This window comes from Toxorhynchites rutilus, chromosome 1 (assembly GCF_029784135.1).
Source record: "Toxorhynchites rutilus septentrionalis strain SRP chromosome 1, ASM2978413v1, whole genome shotgun sequence".
Taxonomy (NCBI): domain Eukaryota; kingdom Metazoa; phylum Arthropoda; class Insecta; order Diptera; family Culicidae; genus Toxorhynchites; species Toxorhynchites rutilus.
Window position 1 is genome coordinate 117,052,218 of NC_073744.1, and position 25,005 is coordinate 117,077,222.

General features: G+C 40.0%; 2 protein-coding genes across 2 annotated transcripts in view; both read left to right on the top strand.

Annotated features, from left to right (window-relative positions):
- The window catches only part of LOC129761691 (ragulator complex protein LAMTOR3 homolog), a 305,844-nt gene that overhangs the window by 165,073 nt on the left and 115,766 nt on the right, over positions 1–25,005 (top strand). The gene's annotated exons all lie outside the window — the stretch shown is intronic.
- On the top strand, positions 228–16,744 carry LOC129761642 (cytochrome P450 4g15). Its single transcript, XM_055759379.1, has 5 exons — positions 228–767; positions 1,659–1,856; positions 2,202–2,384; positions 15,251–16,165; positions 16,231–16,744. The coding sequence occupies exons 1-5, from the start codon at positions 548–550 to the stop codon at positions 16,413–16,415; spliced, it is 1,701 nt and encodes a 566-aa protein (XP_055615354.1). The 5' UTR covers positions 228–547; the 3' UTR covers positions 16,416–16,744.

A 25,005-nucleotide genomic window follows, 5' to 3' on the forward strand; every position in this document is an offset into this window, starting at 1 on the left:
CCCCAACTTCGCGTTGACCCGAACGGGACAACGACTGCGGCAAGTAAAATTTCCATACGTGCACACGCTTGGGCCATGTGCCCAGGAGAGACGCGAATGTGCGCGCTTGGTGCACGCTACTGTTCTGATTACAACCGTCAAAGCGACGAATGACTCGTTTCAAACGTTCGGCCAACGAAGAGACCGCGCGCGTTTGACAATTTGTAGCGACTATAAAAACAAATTTGCAAAAATTCCAATCAGTCAGTTACGGCGGATCAACTGCGGCGTTAACACATATCCGGAGGTAGCGACTGACCGGTGTGGTGCCTTTTGAAAAAAAATATCTTCTCACTTTCCTTGGATTAAGGAATCGAAGAGTGGGGATAATATCCGTGCAGAAAATTGAAAAGTGCCAAATAGTGTTGCGACAGAAAAAAAAACTGGTGAATTGTAATATTCCGATTACTGGAATACTAATTGTAACAGAGTGCTTCTTCTGTGATAACTTTTGTGTTTCCTATAAGTCGTACTTATAGAAGGGAACCGGAAACAGTGAGTGATCATAATGTCCGCTACAGTAGCACCAGCGGATCAAATGACGGCAAATGCCAACATTGCTTCGCCGATGAACGTGTTCTACTTTCTGCTGGTTCCGGCCCTTCTCCTGTGGTTTATTTATTGGCGATTATCCCGACGACGCATGCTGGAGCTAGCGGAGAAAATCCCTGGCCCACCTGGATTACCTCTCGTCGGAAATGCACTTGAGCTGATCGGAAGCTCACACTGTAAGTAGCAATGTTCGCTGTGTTCAGTGCTCAATGTTAAAAAAAATCATGTAGAAGGTGAATATTTTCAGTTTTAGTACCGAAGGATTTCGATCATGCAATATGTGATAAAAATGAGAATTAGTTTACCAACTGTTACAGAATTATTTCTGATAAATATGTTCATTGCAAATATTGTGTGAATCCTGTGTAATGTATAGTAATTTTTGTAGTTTAACTACAGGAAATTAAATCAAGACAAAACCAATTGAGTTAATATTTTCATTTTGTTTAAGATTGTTACAAAATCAACAAAATCATAATCGTAGTTCATGTTAAACTTTGATGTAATAATTCAGAACGCACAGTTATGAAAATTACTGATGATTGATAAGAATGTGCATGATACACAATCAGTGCACATACTCTGATGAGGATGGAAATGAGTAATGATGAAGATCTCCACAGTACTAAGATTCTTCACGATAGACGCGACATACGACATCATATACGAAAAACGATGTATGAGTGCTTCCATATACCAAATTATGGATAAACACAATGGCACATTTAGTCCGTTTGGAACACTTCCATTCGGACTGTTTTACTCAGTCGGTGGTGGCCTAATTTAGTCGTGATAAATGACGAACTTGTGGCAAAGACAAAAACGATCGCCCTAAACGGGAAGACATTATTTACTCTCTGCCATAATCAGATATAATAGAGGAAAGTAAAGTTGATTGACCTTACTCTATTCCTTCAGTCAGACGAAAAAAATACATACATTTATGAATACTGGAGTTGCATTGAACATTTACTCTTCCCTAAGCAAATAGTTACATCTCGGCGAAGTCATCGTCAAATCCTATCCCATTCCAATTTCAATTTCATTTGTCTACTTCCTCACTCCAGCCGTGTTTCGAAACGTGATCGAGAAAGGAAAGGACTTCAATCAGGTCATCAAAATTTGGATTGGACCTAAGCTGATAGTCTTTCTGGTGGATCCACGCGACGTTGAGCTGCTGCTCAGCAGTCATGTGTACATTGACAAATCCCCCGAGTATCGTTTCTTCAAACCATGGCTGGGAAATGGACTGCTCATCAGTACAGGTAAGTTCGAATCAATTAAACAATCAAGTCCTGAACTTTAGTATGTAAAACAACGCCATTTGCATGTGCGCGAAGCGACGACGACACAAAACAATCGGTAATTGGACTCACAAACCACGGTGGCTAATATACATTAATTTAGAATAGTTTTTTGTGCTGCTTTCGTTATGAACGCGATTCACTACTGCTTGACTTTGCTTGACCCTCAGACCGTTGGCGTACGTGACATACAGTTAGCGCTTCTTTTATTTTTCGAAGAAAGTTCCTTTAAACGCGCAATTTAATTATGATCCTTCAGAAAACTTTTCTTCGCGTTTACTAACATTGTTTGAAACCCTACTCTAGGACACAAATGGCGTCAACACCGTAAGCTGATCGCACCCACCTTCCACCTGAATGTGTTGAAAAGCTTCATCGACTTATTCAACGAAAACTCTCGGCTGGTGGTGGACAAAATGCGCAAGGAGGCCGGAAAGACCTTCGACTGTCACGATTACATGAGCGAATGCACTGTGGAAATCCTGCTAGGTAAGTGACCCTCTCCAAACAGACCGTCTATGCATGCAGGCCGTTCAAGTGCAACGACCTGTGCGCCGAAAGTAGTGTCAACGACTTAAACGGTTTTGGTCAACCGCCAGCGCGATGTATCGTAACGAGTTCTAGGATTCAAGTTTCCACATGCTATGTACAAACTTTCCGGCTCCTTTCCACGAGCCACGCTCAAATCAGTTGCATAGTCAATATACTAAGATACAATTTGAGATATACTCCGGCGCAGCGCGTACCTATAATTAAAAATAAAGAAACCGATAAACAGTTTCAGTTCTGATTGCCTCACCGAGTCGGGCTACGCATAAGAAACGGTGAATGGATATTGAAATTGCATAAGGAAAAATCTCGTGCACCAGAAGGGTAGACCAGCCAGCCATATGTAAACCCGTCCCCCAAGTGGTGATTGTATGTTCATGTAAAAACCAGCAAACCACTTGCAGTGCAGTACTAGCAGCTGATTGCGACAGAGAGAGCATAAAAGTCGAGATGAAAGACCAGTTTTCTTTTTTCTTTTTTTGACTGCAAGCATTTTCTAGCGATCACTTCTAAGCCGTAGAATGCTGAAACAAGTTAAGCGTAAGGATTATGCAACAATTGGCGCCTGAATATTGGTTGTGAGTGTTCTTGTGTGTTTTTTCTTAGCTCCATGAGTATATACTGATCCATAGCAACTACAATTACTTCAACACAGATTAATCTAAAGACAAACATTTAAAAACAGTGGCAAATGAATACTAAATGTAGAACCAGTTTCCGGTATTGCTGTGGTTAATTACCATACTCCGTATCAATAGGCATGTCGGTAACTAGCCAGGCCGATTGTCAACAGCGCATGCACAATGATGAAAATTAATCACACACGCGTGAGTGATAATCCGTGCGTCAGATACCAGCAATTACAATATTTTATCGACTGTAAGTTTTCCATATTACAGCTATCGATCAGCCCGTTCCAAGAACTGATATGAGATCACTTCCTGCGGGTTGAGTATAGAATGAGACGATGGAGCGGGAAATTATTCTACCATCATCCTGAACGATCCATCAGGTCACTTCACATTTCGGAAAATTGTTTCCAGATGTGCTTCCAATGAAATATCAAAAAACGTTCACTCTTGAACGTTCTTCTGTGATTATTTCTATAATTTCTCGGGACTTCAACAGCTGCTCTCCTGGTGACACTTACTCACTATCGGCATTTACCTTTTGTGATAAACTATTTGTAGTTTCGCTGCCTGCATCCAGTTTCCAAAGACGTCGATGGCCTCAGTCGACATCCCTCCTAGAGATGGAATGGATATGCTGTAACTATCCGGTCGGACACCAGATTGTGACATGCTATCCGTCCGGATACCGGATATTAGAAAATATAAATATTTTTTCCATTAACACAATATAAATCATAACAAATTAACATTATTAACATCATTCATACATAATTAAAAAATATGTTTGATCACTGAAATACCAGATTTTTTCAGAAATTAAATTAATATAAACTCTTGCAAACCTTGCCTATTGGGTATACTGTTTAGAATTTAAGGGCCACCAAATGTAAGGATCGTGACTGCGAACGATACGAAAAGTTTTCAAATAACAGTCGATTTCGTTAGCAGTGGGATATTTTTCCTGAACGAAACGCAAACTTTTCTTTTTATTTGTTATTTCGTTGGAATAGTTTCAAAAGGTGTCAAATTGTCTGACTTGAACCATGGGTCCAAAAAGGTTGCATAAAGTAATTTGAATCTTCTCCTAACCTGAAATGACTTCCCAATACATCGTTTAAAAAATGCCTTCATGCGAGGTTAGTTCGGTATTTTATGTTCAGTCTCGCCTTTTTTTTTATTTAAGTCATTTATTTTTACAGGCTCAGTTACATAGGTTTAAAGGAGCCGAACTCTTAGCTATACTTTTATTAGTATATATCAACATGTTTCCTTAAATCTAGGGTTAATAAAGTAGAAAACCGACTACTCGCGGTCGACTCGAGATTAGAAGGGTGACATATTTTCTTTTGGAAAAGGAGGGGATATAAGGATATTGTACAATGTTCACACTCACGCTCATCATACTCAATTCTTAAATCTATTATTATATCTATTATGTATATACATTTCAGCTTATTCTATAGTTAGTCAGAAGGAAAACAGTCACTCGCGAAGGAAAAAAAAGGAGAGGATAAGGGTGTACGGACAATCACACACGAAGATCGATAGTTTTAAGGAAAACATATATTAGGGACATGTAATCGAGGTCTAACCGAGCCAACACATCTCTCACCGGTACATTGGGCTGTCTACCTCGGGTCCGAAGGGAGTTTTCTAAATTCGATCTCGCAACAAGATACACCTCGCACGACCAAACAACGTGCTCGATGTCGTGGTAACCTTGGCCACAAACACAGAGATTGCTACTGGCAAGATTGAAACGAAAGAGTAGCGCATCTAACGAACAGTGATTGGACATGAGTCGGGAGAAGGTGCGAATAAAGTCCCGATTCAAGTCCAGACTTTTGAACCACGGTTTGAGGCTAACCTTAGGGGAAATTGAGTGAAACCACCGGCCCAGTTCATCTTCATTCCATTTGCGTTGCCAATTAGCGAGGGTATTTTTACGGACTAAAGAATAAAATTCATTGAAGGCGATTTGACGCTGATAAATGTCGCCCTTAATCGCACCTACCTTTGCTAATGAGTCAGCCCTCTCATTACCCGGAATTGAGCAATTTGAAGGGACCCAGACAAAGGTAATGACATAACAGCGTCTGGATAAAGCACTCAAAATTTCTCGTATTCTCTCAAGGAAGTACGGCGAGTGCTTTTCCGGCCTCACTGAACGGATAGCTTCGACAGAGCTAAGACTATCCGTTACAATGTAATAGTGTTCAACAGGTCGTGAGGCGACGCTGTCCAGCGCCCAATGAATTGCTGTCAATTCAGCAATATACACTGAGCAAGGACTCTGAAGACTGTGTGAGGTGCTAAAAAATTCGTTGAACACTCCAAATCCTGTGGACTCGTTTATAGTGGACCCATCAGTAAAGTACATATTATCACAATTGATACCCCCATACTTTTCATCGAAGATCGTTGGAGCGATCCTCGATCGTTGGTAATCTGAATATCCATGGATATCTTGCTTCATGGACAGATCAAAATGCACAGAGGAATTGATGTAGTCAGGGAAACAAACACGGTTTGGAATATACGAAGAAGGATCAACCTGCATGGAGATGAATTCATGATATGAACTCATGAATCCGGAGTGAAAATTTAGCTCGATCAGCTGCTCAAAATTTCCGATCACCAATGGGTTCATAACCTTACACCGGATGAAGAACCGAAGAGATAATAAATTGAAGCGATCTTTTAGTGGGAGTAGGCCTGCCAAAACCTCGAGACTCATGGTATGCGTTGAGGGCATACATCCCAACGCGATACGGAGACAAAGATACTGAATTCGCTCGAGTTTAATGAGGTGTGTTTTGGCAGCTGATTGAAAACAGAAACTGCCATACTCCATCACTGAGAGAATAGTTGTTCGATACAACATCATAAGATCTTCGGGATGGGCTCCCCACCAGGTACCGGTAATTGTACGGAGAAAGTTTATTCTTCGTTGGCATTTTTTACTCAGATACCTAATATGGGCCCCCCAAGTACATTTGGAGTCGAACCAGACCCCAAGATACTTGAATGACATAGCATGAGTGATCGGTTTACCCAAAAGTTGAAGCTTTGGTTTTGCTGGTCTATGCTTTCTAGAAAAAACCACCATCTCTGTTTTCTCCGTGGAGAATTCGATCCCTAGCCCAATGGCCCAGGTTGAAAAATTGTTCAAAGTATCTTGTAAGGGTCCTTGCAGGTCGGATTCGTTAGATCCTACGACAGACACCACTCCATCATCTGCAAGTTGTCTTAGGCTGCAATTTTGTGTAAGGCAATTGTCGATGTCGCTTACATAGAAGTTGTACAAAAGGGGGCTTAAACATGAGCCCTGGGGGAGGCCCATGTAAGAGAACCGACTTACTGCCGAATCTCCGTGAGAAAAGTTCAAATGTTTCTCACAAAGCAAGTTATATAACATATTATTCAATAGAGGCAGCAGACCCCGAGAGTGTAATTTGTCTGACAAAACCTCTATTGAAACAGAATCAAAGGCCCCCTTTATGTCCAAGAATACTGAAGCCATTTGTTTTTTTTCGGTGTAAGCCATTTGAATTTCTGAAGAAAGCAACGCAAGACAATCATTCGTCCCCTTGCCCCTGCGGAACCCATATTGTGTATCTGAGAGTAAGCCATTAGTTTCAACCCAACGATCAAGGCGAAACAAGATCATTTTCTCCAACAATTTCCGTATACAAGACAGCATTGCTATTGGGCGGTACGAATTGAAGTCGGACGCGGGTTTTCCGGGTTTTTGAATAGCTATAACTCGTACTTGTCTCCAATCATTTGGAACAATATTATGCTCCAGGAACCGATTGAATAAATTCAACAAGCGATGTTGCGCCACATCAGGGAAGTTTTTCAGCAAGTTGAACTTAATTCTATCCGATCCCGGAGCAGAATTGTTACATGAAAGGAGAGCAAGAGAGAATTCTACCATCGAAAACTCGGAATCAAGATCGCACCTATCTTGTGAAATATCTCGAACAATTTTTGTACGGGAACGGAATCGGGACAAACCTTCCGTGCAAAATTCAAAATCCATCGATGTGAATATTCTTCGCTTTCATTCGTTGAAGAGCGATTTCTCATGTTTCGAGCCACTTTCCATAATTTTTTCATTGACGTTTCTCGTGACAAACCTCCCACGAAATTTCGCCAATTAGCAAGCACGTTTTTTCCCTTTGATAAAATTTTTGAACTGATTCTCAAGGGCTAAATACGTTTGAAAATTTTCAGGGGTTCCACGTTTTCGAAAAGCTTTAAATGCATTTGATTTATCCTGATAAAGCTTGGAACATTGGCTATCCCACCATGGATTGGGAGGCCTTCGACGAATAGTGGAACCTGGGATGGGTTTCGTTTGAGCGCGAACCGCGCTGTCATAGATCAAACGAGAAAGGAAGTTATACTCCTCCAATGGAGGTAAACCATCTCTGGAATTGATGGCTAGAGTAATCGCGTCTTCATATTTTTTCCAGTAAATGTGTCTTGTGAGGTCATATGCCATGTTTATAGATTCAGAAGAACTCGACCCAGTGGTGATGGAAATTTTGATTGGCAAATGATCACTACCGTTGGTGTCCTGGATTACATTCCACTTGCAATCTAACGATAGTGAATTCGAGCAAAGCGAGAGGTCAAGAGCACTTGGGTTAGCAGGAGGTTTAGGTACACGTATTGTTTCCCCAGTATTCAAAACGGTCATATTGAAGCTGTTACAAAGGTCATAGATCAACGATGAACGATTGTCGTCGTACTGTTCCCCCCAGGCAGTTCCGTGAGAATTGAAGTCTCCCAAGATCAATCGTGGCTCAGGAAGGAGTGAGCACATGTCATCAAGTTGTTTGCGGCTAACCGCAGCTCTCGGAGGCCAATACAAGCTGACAATACACAGGTCTTTGCCTTTAATGTTTGCATGACAAGCAACAGCTTCGATCCCTCCAATAGGTGGAAGGTCAATTCGAAAAAATGAGTGGCACTTATTAATCCCCAATAGCACCCCTCCGTATCTGTCATCACGGTCCAAGCGTATAATATTAAAATCGTGGAAAGAGAGATCATCTCGCGAAGAAAGCCAGGTTTCGGACAGAGCAAAAACATCACAATTGAACTTATGAATTAAAAATTTGAATGCATCCAATTTAGGGATAAGACTACGACAATTCCACTGTAAAACAGTGATATCTCCGACCTCTCTATTCAAATTAGACATCAAGAGAGATAATCATTGCAAGGAGGGGCCATGTTTGCATCAATTGCTGTAATATTGTCTTTAATACTGGAAGCATTGAGATGACAAGGGTTCTGATGGAGTCGGAAACATTAAAACACGTGAAGATTTGATCCAAAAGGTCAGACAACTTTATAAATCCCGATTGGGAAGTTGAGCTTGACGGCGAAACAGGGACAGTTGGGGTTTTTGATGTCCCCTCGAGTGCTGGGTCGTTCGAAGGTGAACTATTCCCACGGAAGCCAGGAGGAACCTGATTTTGCTTGTCCGCTGCACTCGATATTTTAGGCATGCTAACAGGGGGTATCACCGATGGAACTTGTCATTGAAGTTTGGGAGTGGACACATTTTTGCGCCGGGGATTCCCTTGGAAAATGAACGGTGTGCCCTCTTCAGCTGTGTCCGCTTCTACTTAGTCAACTGGCAACGTGGAGAAGACATTGTGTGTGGGGATTGGTTGTTCTTGTTGTTGTTCGGCCGGTGGAGAAGCGCCCTTTAAAATTTCCGCAAAAGTACGTTTCGAGCGTTCCTTTAAAGAGCGTTTCTGTTTCTCCCAGTGACTCTTGTAAGTTTCACAAGCCGAGAGCACATGTGGAATTCCTCTGAAATATGGACACTTTTGCTCAGTCGCACTGCAAGATTGACCCACATGTTGCTCTTCGCAAGTGGCACAGCGCTCCTTGTTGGCACAATAAGCTGAAGTGTGACCAACTGACTTACATTTTTGACAAGTCATGGGCTTTGGCACGATGAGTCGCACTGGCAGCCTCAATTTGTCCACCATAACGTAGTCAGGGAGAGCGGAACCAGCAAAAGTTACTCGAAACGAGTCGGACGGCGTAAATTTAGAGTTTTCCCCTTCCTGGGAGACTTTGCCGAGTTGTCGGCATTCTAAGATTTTGATTTTCATCAAAGGTAGTTTTTTAAATCTACCATCTCTTTCTATAATTGATTCGCTCGTCAGACCCGTTTCGGTTATCACTCCCGAGATTTCTACGTCATGGGAAGGCACGTAGACACGATACTCTAGGGTAAATCTCTGGTCGACGACAATATCGTTTGCTTCTTTCCGATTATCCACGACAACACGCAGTTTGGTCGGTCTAACTTTTGAAATTTCTTTCACGGAGGAGTATCTTGTCAGATCTTTCATGATCTGAACAACATTAAGCGCTTTTCCGTTTGGCTTAGGCCTGAGGAAAACAACCCATGGACCAGTTCCAGGTGCATCTTCCGGATAGACCTTGACACGTGGAGAGGTGATAACATGAGAAGGAGATGACGTGGATTGGGTGGGATCGGTGACAACAGGGAGGGGAGGTGGGATCGAAGGAAGGACGGAAGTGCTAGGGGATGGAGAGGAGTGAGTGGCAGACTTTTTAGATGGGGGGCTTGGTGGAGTTAGCTGACTCGTCCCCGGACGAAGCATCTCCTGTTAAAGTAACGCGTTTAAGTGTTTTCGCTGTTCCTTTTTTGTTATTTTTTACTAACATTGGGGAGTCATCGTCAGAGATCTCCATATTTGGAGACCCCCCTTCTGACATTCTACAATTTGTACTTATAATCTAATGTATTTAAAAATAATAATTGAAAAAAAATAAAATAGAAAAAAAGAATTAAATATATTAATTTTTATTCACCCAATTGTACACCAGTGCAGATAAACTGGCAACCGATGCTTGCTTCCCAATCGGTTGATCGCGCTCGGCACAATTGAATGTGTGTCACACACTACCACACAAAGTCGCCGGTGGTCGTTGAATCGCACTGTATGCGAATGAGTTGTAAGTGCGACGAGGATGGCGGCTCCTCCTCAATCGGATGATCACGCGCAAAGAATAGCTGCGATTATGAGTCGGCCAACGGCACTTCACCACACTATCCACGGTATGCGCAATCACACTGGTATTGGTGTGTACACGCGCGATATAATGCCAGCAATGGCGATGATACAGCAGAAACCAATCACTTTTCCAGCTCTGCTGAAATGATTTCCCGGTTTGTACACTGTCCAATGTTCCGCGGTGACAACCACGCGCGACGTGAGAAAAAAAACCCCAAACGAAAGAAGGAGAAAAAAAACACTTGTTCGGTTTTGTAGCTAACGAGACCAATCGAATATCCGGAGTCGCAACAATCATGTCTGGCTACCACAAACTTTAGACATGGAATGAGTCTCGCCATTGTCCAAATGCTTTTTCATGCAGCAACATGCGAAATTACCACGAGTATACAGGAGAACTAGAACTTATAGTTCTTGTTATTCCGTCAAACGGTTTCAAAAGCCTAACGCATTGTTCCATAAAACTCCACTGTTGTGTTGTCAGATTGAGGCTAGGCGCAAATTGAGACGCGTAAGGCGCGAGTAACTTGGCGTGATATAGCGCCTGTCTTTGTGGCTAATGAAAACAGATGGAATGGCGCAAATTGGTCAGATGACGCGAGATGGAGGAGCGCTCGTGAGACACGACTCGCTCGACGCTGTGGCTGAGCCACAGTTTCTAGTGCTGCTCATGCTGGTTGTGTTGGTTGTGTTGGTGAACAATCATATAGCGCCGTGAATCTGACACTGTATGGTTGTACCAGTCGGAAGGTTGTGTTAGTAAATAAATATATCGCACAACTCTGTGTGAATCAGGCATTGTATGCGAGTGGCACGACATTTACACCAAACTGCGACTCAATATGCGTTCCACCACCCTACGTTTGTGGCACGTATGAGTCGTGTTGATAGTCTCGTGTTCGCTTACGAGCGCTATACGCTTCTCAATTTGCGCCTAGCCTGATGGGTATGTAGCCGATCATGATAGTTTCCTTTTGTTGTGAAGTGAGTGTATCCTCTCTTAGATTATCCCTGCGGACAGTTCTATCTTTTACTCTTACATTCAAATAATTCATTTGTGTTCTTTGCTTATTTGAATTCGTAGTACTAACTCGACCAGTATTGAAATTATTCCAATACAGTAAAACCCCGATTATCCGCGAAAGCGAGCTTGATAGTTATTCTATAAAGCTTCCCGTAATTTGTCAGTGAGATGTAGGCACTTGCTTTATTGATTTGACCATGGCTTTCACATTATCTGAGCACAGGTGTACACGACTTTACAGATGGATAGTTTAATGATTTATGTATTGATAAACACAGTTTTCATGTTGGAATATCTCTATTTAGTGTTTGTCGTTTATCGCGTAATCCGCTATTTTCGTTATTCGCGGTGATATCAACAATCTCATCATTGTTATAGAAAATCCTTCTTAGAAAAAAAATCATTCGAGATTCCTTCCAAAAAACATGAAACTCTATTGAAGGATATTCATTCCAAACGGAAAATACAACCATCGTTCATTTTTTATGTGACAATCTGTTTTTTTCCCTAAAATGTAATCCCTGCAAAATGTAGTCACATGCATTTTCTCCCGAATTTGTATTCGCAAAAAAAGGGCCGAATATTTTTATTTATTTATTTATTTATTTCATAGGAGTACCGGTAAGCTTCTTCGTTTTTTTCTTCAAAAATTAAATCCTTTTTTCTGTAAAAATGGTAACTTATTTAATATTCAAAGTATTGCCCATCGCTAGTCACAACTTTTTCCCATCTTTCTGGCAATTCACGGATCACTTTGCGGAAATAATCGGCCGGTTTGTCGGCTAGCCACGAATCGATCCAATTTTTGACTTCATCAAAATTGGAGAAGTGCTGGTCAACCAGGCCACGTTGCATTGATCGAAAAATGTAGTAATCGGACGAAACAATGTCTGGAGAATACGGCGGGTGGGATAAGACCTCCTATTTCAGCGTTTCCAAGTATGTTTTGACCGGTTTCGCGATATGCGGCCGAGCATTTTCATGCAGCAAAATAGCTTTATCGTGTCTTTGCTCGTTTTGTGGCCATTTTTCCTTCAGTGCACGGCTCAAACGCATCAATTGTCGTCGGTAGAGGTCCCCCGTAATGGTTTCATTCGGTTTTAGCAGCTCATAGTGCACCACACACAGCTGGTCCCACCTAATAGACAGCATAACCTTCTGAATATTCCGCGCGGCCGTCAATGTTGATGCATAGCCGGGGTATCCATACGTTGCCCGGCGAATGAACAGTCAGAAGTGCAACGAAGTTCTTCAGAATCATTTACAGCTATTTTTGCATCAAAAACAATGTTATAATTGTGTAATTTGGTAACAATTCACAAAATCCGGAAGGTCATGGCATGGTTCACAGAATAGAGGCTTCAAATTCTGGGCAGGTCAACTTATTTATCAAATCAAAACCCTGTCAGGAACTTATGAGGAGTGATCGAACGAATAGTAGATGCAGCTTACAAGCAGTATGAGTGATTTGAAGAACTTAAACGAGCAGTATCCTCTGCGTAGAACAAGGTATACTCTACAACATGGCGCAGTTTGGTCGAAACCACCCCGAATGGATTATTTGAACTAATTGAGAACTAAAGATGGCCTACGGATTAGAAACTTATTGTAATTCATGTTAAATTGACGTTAATTTTGTGAAGCAGGGAGAGTTTTTTGGTTCTATAGTTATGAAACACTGAATTTTTAGTTTTCAATACTTCGCGCCTGAACACATCAATAAAGTTGAAATGGTCAGTCTTATAAATGAAGATACGTTTTGTATTCTACACTATATACTTCAATTCAATCGACTTCTTACATATCACTGGTACCTTAGAAAAAATGGGTGGTTCTATAGTTGTGAAACGCAGTGTATTTTCATTTTGACTTGGCCTTATCTTTCTATTCATCACTTTTTCGAAATGCTTACATGTGCATGTGCTTACAGGTATCCTCCGACAGAGATTTCTGTCCACCGCTTCGCTTGGCAGTTACTCATCATCGTCATTTTCTTTTTGTGAAAGATTAATTGGACAATGTTCGATATAGTGCCTTTATTCAAATGGGACTTTCTTAAAAATGTTGATTCCCTCGAAAAACTACTCTATGCAAAATATGAGCTCAATCGGATTCTATTTACTAGTGTCGCACAGCCGTCAAAGTTTGAGATTTTTGAAAACCGAAAAATCACCCAAGGGGAGGGGGGGTTGTCAGGGGGTTTTCGTAAAATAAATCGAGGTTTTTAAAAATGTATGCCAAATGTCTGAAAATTTGTAATGAAACAAATTGCATGAAACCTCGAGTTATCCCGATTTTTTTTTAAATTAACTTTTTGGCACTCGATCGTTTTTCCATCTGAAATATCGATTTTTGAACAAAACAAATTTATGAGATAACAGTTAATCTGGACGTTTCATGCAGTTTTAAGACAGTTTTTTTTAAACCCCCAACTTTCTTCAATTTCCCCCTTGGGTGATTTATCGGTTTTCAAAAAAATCAAATTTTGACATTTGCGACACTAGTAAATGGAGTCCGATTGAGCTAATATTTCGCATAGAGTATTTTACCGTGCAAATCAAGATTTCGCAGGAAGTCCCGCATGATGAATCGAGATGACCATTTTAAATGACACTCTAAACCATTTTGCCTCGTGTTCCGGATAAAGTTCCAGAGAGATGATTTTTCTCGACGTTATATGCAATTTGAAGACATTTGGCATCACTTTTTTTTTAAACCCCGATTACGTGTACGATATAAAAAAATCTAGCTCACCTGTAGTATATGTCAAGCCACGTTAAACTCAAACATCGATAGATTCATATGTGATACATGAAAGAGAGAAACGAATTCAGCCTGGAAGAGTCAAATCAAATTGCAATGAAGTCCATTTGACGGGGAAGAATGAAATGAGATAGTCGAGTCGTATAGGGAGATAGCGACTAAATGCCCGACTGACTGTTTAGTCATGTTGACGGAGAAACTGCGTGAAGAATCCAAAAGGCATTTCTAATTGAATACGAAGGGGAATTTCTTCATAGTCCGCTGACTATCCTCAGTTGAATATGACTATGCCGAGCCCTGGTGGTTAACACCCGTACGCTAAATGTCACGAGTTCATTTCTCACGCCCGACATTCTTCCAACGGAATGAAGCCGTTGGTCCAAGTGACGAACCTGTCAAAAGGCTGAAAGTCACTAAAATACAGCAAAAATATTCGAAATGTCTCCAGTAGAAAAAAATTCCAGTTCCAGGGCAATGTGGCAAAATTACTCAGTCTAGCTATGCGAGTTTCTGACGGGTTCCTAAAGCTTCGTTCATTCAAAATCTTCTCACTTAACTTATTTGAACCAATCAACCAATATTAGTTTCCGAGTTTTTTTTTGTTATTAATCGCGTAGTTGGTTTTCTATCACAACTACATGATAATATAGATTTTAGATTGAGACCTGCCTTAATAGAGAATAATATACGAGTATTGGCTGATAAGGAGTGCACACATACTTTTAGAAAACGAACAAAAACCAATAGCAAAATTGGGTAAAACACATTAAAGTACAAACCTCAACGTTCAAAATCATGTTTTTATTTTTCAACGTAGTGATTCGCCGGCCATTTTGAATCAAATCTTCGACGAGTTTGCGATGATTATCGTTTAAGGCAATGATTGGACTCCGCTGCGTATTTTGTCAACAATTAAGGCTTTTCAGGTTGACAAACAATAAATTTCATTACCCATCGATTCACAATAGACCTATCAACAGCCTCATGATATCGTTATGATAAAAAGTCTGTAAACGAAATGAAGTTCACTTTCTCAGCAGATAGAAATTCAATAACAGCGCGATATTCAATTCGCGTTGACATAGCACCAGAATACGTTGCCAGTGAAACCAGTGAAACCTAGTAAAAAACAAACTGAATGAAAACAACATCTTCAAACTACCACCAGATGCGCTTCGGAAGTTTAGTTAGTATGTCTTCTAAAGGCATGTGTGCACCACTCATCAATCTATCCTCGTATATCCTAATAAACTAAAATAAAACGAATAATTAAATGAAATTCCAAGTAACGAATCTGCCATCTATTCACAGAAACTGCCATGGGTGTTTCAAAAAAGACCCAGGATCAATCTGGCTTCGACTATGCGATGGCCGTGATGAAGATGTGCGATATCTTACATCTGCGCCACCGAAAAATGTGGCTCTACCCAGATATGTTCTTCAACATGACTCAGTACGCTAAGCGCCAGGTAAAACTTCTGGACACCATCCACAGCTTAACGCGCAAAGTGATCCGCAACAAGAAAGCTGCATTCGAAACGGGAACGCGAGGTACATTGGCAACAACCTCTATCAAAACAGCTGAATACGAGAAACCAAAAGTGAACACCAACAGCAGTACGGTTGAGGGGCTTTCATTCGGACAATCTGCGAACCTGAAGGATGATTTGGACGTGGAAGAGAACGACGTCGGGGAGAAGAAACGCCTGGCTTTCCTCGATCTTCTATTGGAAAGCGCAGAGAATGGCGCTCTAATTTCGGACGAAGAAATCAAAAATCAGGTAGATACTATCATGTTCGAGGGTCACGACACTACCGCCGCAGGCAGCAGTTTCTTCCTGTCCATGATGGGTATACATCAGCATATTCAAGATAAGGTTATTCAGGAGCTGGACGATATTTTCGGTGACTCAGACAGACCAGCAACATTCCAAGACACCCTGGAAATGAAGTATCTCGAACGGTGTTTGATGGAAACCCTGCGCATGTATCCTCCAGTACCGATAATCGCCAGATCACTTAAACAAGACCTTAAACTTGCATCCAATGATTTGATTGTGCCTGCTGGAGCAACGATCACAGTGGCGACATACAAACTGCATCGGTTAGAATCGATCTACCCAAATCCTGATGTTTTCGATCCGGATAATTTCCTACCGGAACGACAAGCCAACCGACATTATTATGCATTCGTACCGTTTTCTGCCGGTCCGAGAAGTTGTGTTGGTAAGTTTGATGCGATGTAATTATGCGAAAATAAAATTCATTTTTCTATTCTATTCGATACACAGGTCGTAAATATGCTATGCTGAAGCTGAAGATAATCCTCTCAACGATACTACGCAATTTCCGTGTTATATCCGACCTTAAGGAAAAAGACTTCAAATTACAGGCCGACATAATTTTGAAACGGGAAGAAGGATTCCAGGTTCGTCTTGAGCCGCGTACACGAAAACCGAAAGCTACGCAAGCCTAAGCGAGATAAAGTTGTGTAGCTTAAAATCGACACTTAAGAATCAGGATCTCTCCTGGAAAAAAACCATAGTGACTAAAGTATCTCGGGCATACCAATTCTGAAAAAAATATTATTATTCTTGTTATTAGTATGTTTAACAAATACATTAGAATTTGATACGAACGGGGTATAGAAGTATCGCATTAGGTTAGGATGTTCTGTAAAGCATGAATGTGTGTGATTTAATAAATAAAAAAGATGGTGAAGAGCTCGTTCTTTTAAGATTATGTTGTGTTAGTATAATATATCTTATCATATACAAAGGGTTATTAAAATAAACGAAACAAGAAGATTCTTATATCAGAACATCCGAAATATTCGTTTTTTGTTTGATTCTTTTTATGAACACTTTGGGTTATTCACATTCTTGTTCTTATCTGCACGGGGGATATCCCGAACCGAATTCATACCGCTCAGGAAAAACTAAAATTTGGTTTGTTTAATAATTATTAAATTCATAATCAATCAAATCATTTATTCTCATTAGGCTTTCCTGACTGGATGGATGATGTTTGATAGAATTAACATACACTCGACAAAAAATTGGAGGAACAAAGTGCGAAGTCGAAGGTGATTCTTGACATACTGCAACTTCGTGAAAAACGAATGGTTAGCGCCACACATCGTAATACCGGTGGTTCGGGTTCGATTCCTGCTCTGGCCGGGGGATTTTTTGTCAAAGAAATTTGTTCCAACTCGCACTGTGGTTACGCGTGTTCTAGAGCTTGCCACTCCAGAATACATCCAGGGCGTGTTCTCCGGCATAGAAATCTCAACTAAGTACTACTGGCAAGAAGGCAAAAGCTACACTGGGAACGTTAGTGCCACCCAAGAAGAAGAAGAACTTCATGAAACATAAACACATTTAGATGAGATATACATCATTTATTTATTTATTTAATACTAGCTAACCCGGCAAACTTCGTCCCGCCCATTTACTTGATTAATTCTCGAGTAATGCAGAAATTTGTGTTTTATTTGTATGGCAGCCACCCCTAAGAGAGGGGGGAGGGGTATCTAACCACCATAGAAACATTCATTGCACCCTAAAGTTTCCATATGCCTAATTTGGTTTGATTTGCTTGATTAATTCTCGGGTAATGCAAAAATTTGTGTTTCATTTGTACGGTAGCCCCCTCTAAGAGAGGGGGAAGGAGTATCTTAACACCATAGAAACATTTATTGCATCCTAAAACCTCCACATGCCAAATTTGGTTTCATTTGCTTGATTAATTCTCGAGTAATGCAGAAATTTGTGTTTCATTTGTATGGCAGCCCCCCCCCCCCTTTGAGTGGGGGAAGGACTGTCTAACCATCATAGAAACATTTATTGCACCCTAAAACTTTCACATGCCAACTTTGGTTTCGTTTGCTTGGTTAATTTCCGAGTAATGCAGAAATTTGTGTTTCATTTGTATGGCAGCCCCCCCTTAGAGAGGGGGGAGGGGTCTCAAAATATCACGAAAACCTTCCCCGGTCCCAAAAACCTCTACATACCAATTTTCATGTCGATCGGTTCAGTAGTTTCCGAGTCTATAAGAATCAGACAGACAGACAGACATCACTCCATTTTTATATATATATAGACTAGCTCACCCGGCAAACTTCGTCCCACCCAAAAATTTTTTTACCTTCAAACAATCACGTTTTCTTACTAAGCGCATGTTCATGGGTCCAATCGCAGAACTGTTCATTGATTGATCTTCTAATCTACCCTTTAAAATCACCTTTTACTATGAAATTCCTAGTACTTCTACCAAAATTCGTCATTATAATATCAGATTATTTTCAGACACGATTCTCGTTCAAGATTTTTAACCACTTGCAAATAACATGTTTCTCCGTTACGTGGAATAAATGTTTGATACAGAAAATATAATAGAATAAAGACAGCCCTAAATCACACAATTCCTTTCTCGAGTTTTGCTGTTAACAACACATTCGGTGGTCCAGTTTTATTTATATATATAGAAGAAGATATAGGAGTGCGTTTTATCACATTAAAATCCATTTCCACTTTCGAACAAGAATCAATTTCGTTAGCGCAAACATCGAATGGATCACTATGGATCACTTATCACTATGTTATCGTAGAACACATGCGAATTCAATTTTTCGAATTTTCTATTTTCCTTCAGAGTTTTCCGAAAATTTTTAATTGTGATGTCTGGTTGAAATATGTGTATTATTTTAAAGGGACCCCCTCTCCATTTCATTGGAGGGAGGGGTGTCATACCATCATAGAAACATTTCTCCCTCACATTCCAAATTTGGCTCCATTTGCTTTATTAGTTTTGGAGTTATGTAGATTTTTTTTTCATTTGTATGGCAGCCTTCCACTTAGAGAGGAGGGAAGCGGTATGTGTCCACCATAGAAACATATACATATTGCACAACAAAACCTCCACATGCCAAATTTGGTTTCATTTGCTTGATTACTTTTCGAGTTATGCAGAAATTTGTGTTTCATTTGTATGGTAGCCTTCCTTTAGAGAGGGTGGATGAATGTCTAACCACCATAGAAACATTTATTGCACTCTAAAACCACCACATGCCAAATTTGGTTTTGTTTGTTTGATTAATTCTCGAGTAATGCTGAAATTTATGTTCCATTTGTATGGCAGCCACCCCTTAGAGAGGGGGAAACGGTCTCGAACTATCATAAGAACCTCCCCCGACTCCAAAAACTCCCAAATACCAATTTTCATGTCGATCGATTCAGTAATTTCCGAGTCCATAAGAATCATACAGATAGACAGACAGACAGAAATCCATTTTTATATATATGGATTATTATATTTCATCCGACTTGTATGTCTTAAGGTGAAGGTGGAAGCTAGCCACAAATGGCTGCCACAATGGCGCTCATTTCGTTCATCTCCCTCCCTCACCTCTCGCCCGAAAATCAATAATTTTGCGAAACAGTGTGAAGAAAATGATCGTTTTCGCACACTTTCCATCAAGTAATATCAACCAAACTCTAATCGATTACTCACAAGATATTAAATTTTCATCTGTTTTCGCACCGTATAGTGAAGAGCGTCGGAAAACTCGAGCAAGTGCTCTGAAAGTTAAATTTTCGTTTTTCAATCTTCTGCAATGGTTTTGTTTGTATTGGTGAAAGCATCGTTATTTTTTCGACACTGATGCCAAACAACATCATCGAAACAGCTATAAAAACCACTCAATAAAATGTTATTCCGGAGTCATAGCGTCCCATGTCATGAAAATCAATAGAATAAAATTGTGTTGATATCAATACAATTATTATTGTTACGTTTAATGGGTCTATAATGTAAGTTTTAGCAACTTTAACATTGGGTAAGAAAATTGTATTGCAGAGCTCGGAACACTGACACGGCTGCCTATGCTTTCAAAAACAGTAAACGGAAAAGTATTAAATTCAATCTAAATGCCTCGGCCAACGAAGAGAAGGGTTAAGGCTTTCCAACGTGAATATGTGAAAACAATACGATCAACGAAGGAAAATATTAAGGAATTATCAACATCGAGTTACTATGCGGAAGAACTTGTTAATACCAAAAGTGCCCCAATTCGCATGTGTTATAAATTTGCTCATGTTACGCTCGCGTATAATCAGAATCATATGCAAATGCACCTTCTATATATATTTATATTTGCAATTGTTCATCGGAACATATCGTTCATACATTTTACTTTAGTATTGAATTGTTATTTGTTTTTTTTTTTTCAAATGTATTCAAAGACTCGTGTCAATGAAGCGCCACACAGTCTGAAGGTGGAAGCTAGCCATTGTAGTAGTATAGGTAAAACCACGTGTAAAAATGGGGTAATAGTGTTTGTGAGAGAAGAGCAAAGCACATGTAAATAGATCAATCTTTGAATACATTTGAAAAAAAAAATAACAATTCAATACTGAAGTTAAATGTATGAACGATATGTTCCGATGAACCATGGCAATTGCAAACATAAATAGATAGAAGGGGTATTTTTGCATATGGAGTAAAATTCTGATTATACGCGAGCGTAACATGTGCAAATTTATAACACATGCGAATTGGGGCTCTTTTGATATTAACAAGTTCTACCGCATAGTAACTCGATGCTGATAATTCCTCAATATTTTCCTTCGTTGGTCGTATTGTTTTCACATATTCACGTTGGAGAACCTTAACCCTTCTCTTCGTTGGCTGAGACATTTTGATTGAATGTAATACTTTTCCGTTTATTGTTTTTGAAAGCATAGGCAGTCGTGGCAGTGTTCCGAGCTCTGCAATACAATTTTCTTACCCAATATTAAAGTTGCTAAAACTTACATTATAGACCCATTAAACGTAAAAATAATGATTGTATTGATATCAACACTATTTTATTCTATTGATTTTCATGACATGAAAGGCTATGACTCAGGAATAACATTTTATTGAGTGGTTTTGATAGCTGTTTCGATAATGTTGTCTGGCATCAGTGTCGAAAAAATAACGATGCTTTCACCAATACAAACAAAACCATTGCCGAAGATTGAAAAATGAAAATTTAACTTTCAGAGCACTTGCTCGAGTTTTCCGACGTTTTTCACTATACAGTGCGACAGCAGATGAAAATTTAATATCTTGTGAGTAATCGATTAGATTTTGGTTGATATTACTTCATGGAAAGTGTGCGAAAACGATCATTTTCTTCACATAGTTTCGCGCAATTATTGATTTTCGGGCGAGGGGTGAGGGACGGAGATGAAAGAAATGAGCGCCATTGTGGCAGCCATTTGTGGCTAGCTTCCACCTTCACCTTAATGAACAAAAATGTAGTAAAACTAGCTAAAAACGAAACGCATAATTCTATTTTTCAATTCGTCAACCGCGATATTAAAATCAAACAAATGGGCAACGTCGTTGAAGCATTCCATTATTGAACGTACCCTACCCTGTCAACTGACATCGACTTTCGTACGGTGGCAAATCCAACGGATGATGCAGGCGACGTTGGGTGAATCTGACGAACCTTCTCTGAATTGATTCGATGCGAGCAGCCACGGTGCTACGATAAGGATCCCATATTAATGAAGCGTATGTAAGGATTTCTGAATTATCTGCTCAATTTGCTCACAAATCCCAATTGACGACGAGCCTTGTCTATGATGTGTTCGAAGTGGTTCCAGAATGACAGAGCTGGATCAAGGAAAACACCGAGATCTCGAATCGTTTGAACTCGACTAAACACTTCGCCCCGACAGTGTATTCGAACGACAAGAGGTTCATCTCGCGGTGGAAGCTTGTGCATTTTGGTATGCTTAGTTGCGTCATATTTACTCGACACCATACAGCGAATTTATCAAGCAGGTTTTGAAGTTTACGACAATCTACCTTGAGGAACTCCGAAGCTGCTTTCAAACCAGATTGAGGTGCAAAAGCCAATTTTTGCAACTAGCTTTTTAGCGACAAAATATGAGCGAAGCCATTTAACGAGCCTTACAAAGAACCAAGATTTGCTAGTTTGGCACAAGATGCTGAACTATAGGTGTTTCGTTCTTGACACTTTCAGGACATAACGTGAGACGAGTAGCGAGACGTAACTTTCAGAATTATTTACTTTTTGTTTGGGTGTGTTGTTATGATTTCAATGTCAACTCGCTAAGGAAAATAATTGAAGGAAAAAATAAGCAAATATATATTCGTGGAATATAGTGCACAACCTCCTTTTGCTCTAACCTCCTTCGCGGTATATACACAGCATTCTCCTCCTCCCTGAGCGAAATCAGTGGAGCCACAATCAGCGTTATTGTTTGTCACCATCGCCGTAAGCTGATAGTACTCTTTTCCCCGCCGATGGGAGCCAAACAGAAGTACATTTTACTGGGAAAGAAAGGTGAAAAGATATACTAAAACATCCTTTTGCACTGTTATGATTCGGCAATAAAGCGCGAGTAGCTATTTTGCCAACGAATGCATTTGTCACCAAAAGATACGACTTGTTTTGTAAACAAATTTGTTTTTTCACGAGCAATGGCCGAACCGCAATTTTGACATTGCGGTCCACCTATAATACAACGCCTTGGTTTGGCAGAAGTATACTATGATTAACCTTGTCGAATGTTACTTTGAGGTCAATTTGTCGGCACTCTTCAATTTTGCTAAGACAGAAGGATGTGAATTCACACAAACTCGTAGCGACACTTCTGCCAGGAAACAACTCCATGTGGGTTCGGGGAGATGTAGTGTTTCACCTGACGAAGCAAATGTAATTATTTCAAATAGCTTCGAGCAAGCACTCAGCGATGTGATGCCTCGATAACGCCGGACATTGTTTTTGCTGCCTTTTTCATGCACCGGAAACATGAACGATGCTTTCAACGAGTCGGGAAGATTGCAGTTCTCGGATATCAATATACTGAGATCCCTGCCATAGTTTTCCTGGTTGGAAGTGAGAACTGCCATAACAGCATACATAAAGCAAGCTCTCTATTCCGCACTCGTATAATGCTTACTCTTTGATTTGTTTATCTATCTACTTCGAAGCGATTCACGTTATCGATGGTACAATATGGATCTTTTTTATGATTGAAGTAGGTGTGAAAGAACCTCTATCAGAAAAGCACGCCCAAAGGCGGTTTCAAATCGTTATCTTCAAATGATAACCTGTTTTTACCAGTTTTTTTTAATGATTATAGCACATAGTGTTGACTCTTTCTTCATAATATATCTATACATTTCCAGATATTTCCACGAAAACGCTTTATTATAGTAAAAAAATATTATCAGATATTGTTTTTGTTCAATACTTTTCCAATTTGCGAAAAAAATTGTTTCTATATTACTTAGAATTCATATTTTATATAGAAAATTAAATTTTCATTCATAACTTTTATTTGAAAAGTGCGTTTATTGAACTTAAAAATCTATTATAATTTTGACTTCACCATGACCTAACACGAAGCTCAATGCCGTCAACACGAATTGAATTAATGAACATTGAGGATAGCGTTGCGATATTTTTCTCTCTCACTCTAGAACATTACTTCAACGATGACAGATTTACAGACATTTTGCAGATTTTATAGGTTCCATTATATACGTATATATTCCATATACGTATTAAAACACATTTTTAAGCTACGTGAAAGATAGCGAAGATTGTGCATATGAAATTGAATAAATTTATGTCTGCCTTTAAAAATAATGTTTTTATTTTTCCAAAAGCGACAAGAACTTTCCGGACAACCCAATATGAGGTATGGTTTATTTTTGAAAATTTTGAAACCCTGCACGCTGATATTCCATCAGGTCCAGTCTGATAAGAAATTTTAAATTTTCTTACCGCTTTTCGTACCCTTTCTAATGACATTACAGGTGTATCAGCGTCTGCGCTTCCAGCAGTAGTTAGTTCCAGAGCAGCTTCAAGTAGTGTTGAACATTGAACCGAAGTAGGAAGCAAAAAGCTCACGTTTATCCGAAGAACTGCAAGCGAACGAATTATTTTGACATTTTTCGCGTAACTTTTAAAAACGGCCTATCTACTATAATCGATTTTCTTCACTCATATTCTCTTTCGAAAATCACGACCTTGCAGACAGATTTTGTGCCAGTTTTGCCGAATAGTTCAATAAAAGAGCTTCCCTTCTACACTCCTGACCGTCGAATACATCAGGAATTTGTTTTTACCGTTGAGTTATCAACCCTCCTGTACTCGCGCATGAAATCATCACTCGTATACTCGCGCACGGTTTCACAGACCGAATGTTTTTTTTTACGTAGAACTACTTCTTTCAGGAACGGTGCCAAATCAGAAAACAGGTCACGTTTTTGTGAAATAAAGTTAACGATAATAACTATTTCCACAGCAAACAAATTCTGATACATTGCACACCAATGGAATCGGAAATTCTCTAAGATTTGTTTGATATATTATACAGAACAATCCACTAATACCTGAACAGTTTAGATTAATGAAAACTGGAAGCATTCTCTGTTTCCTATACATTTGTTCTGCCGATTTGTGTGCATTCCCGAACAGAGCTGCCAATAACGAGCAACTGATACATTCATTTCTGCCCGTTTTCAACATATTTGGTTCAAATAAGCCATCCGCGATTTGAAGCTACAACATTCTTTGTGTGGACACCGTCTGGACAACATCGTTGCTGGACGAGCTGAACAACGAGGGATCGAGTGCCTTCCTCAAGGCAATGAGGGTGGAGGTGTAGTGCAGGAGTAGAGTAAAGTTTTTCCAAGGGCTTTTCTCAAGGCTAGAGACGAATGAAAAAGTTTAAAATTTCTATAATCAAAAACCAAATCAAAAAATGAAGCCACACCACTTCTCGTTTGGTGGTCATCGAAGCAAAATGGTTGCCACAGAGCGTTATGCGGGAGAGGATTGTTTTCTTGACGGGTGAAGGAGGAGTATGGAATAAAGTTTCTTTCCACAAGAGCCATTCTCAGGGCTCTAGCACGGAAGCCAAAAATAGAATAGAATGTAAACACAGATGCGAGTGAGCTAGCATAACACAACGAGCGGATAGCATTTATGCCTAATGCTGATTTCACACGCATACCCACACAGCTCGATACAAGGA

Excerpts from the sequence above, each read along its gene's own strand:
- LOC129761642 (XM_055759379.1), top strand. The coding sequence starts at position 548 with ATGTCCGCTACAGTAGCACCAGCGGATCAAATGACGGCAAATGCCAAC. Across the intron at positions 1,857-2,201 it reads TGGACTGCTCATCAGTACAG|GACACAAATGGCGTCAACAC; the intron begins GTAAGTTCGAAT and ends ACCCTACTCTAG. Across the intron at positions 2,385-15,250 it reads CACTGTGGAAATCCTGCTAG|AAACTGCCATGGGTGTTTCA; the intron begins GTAAGTGACCCT and ends ATCTATTCACAG.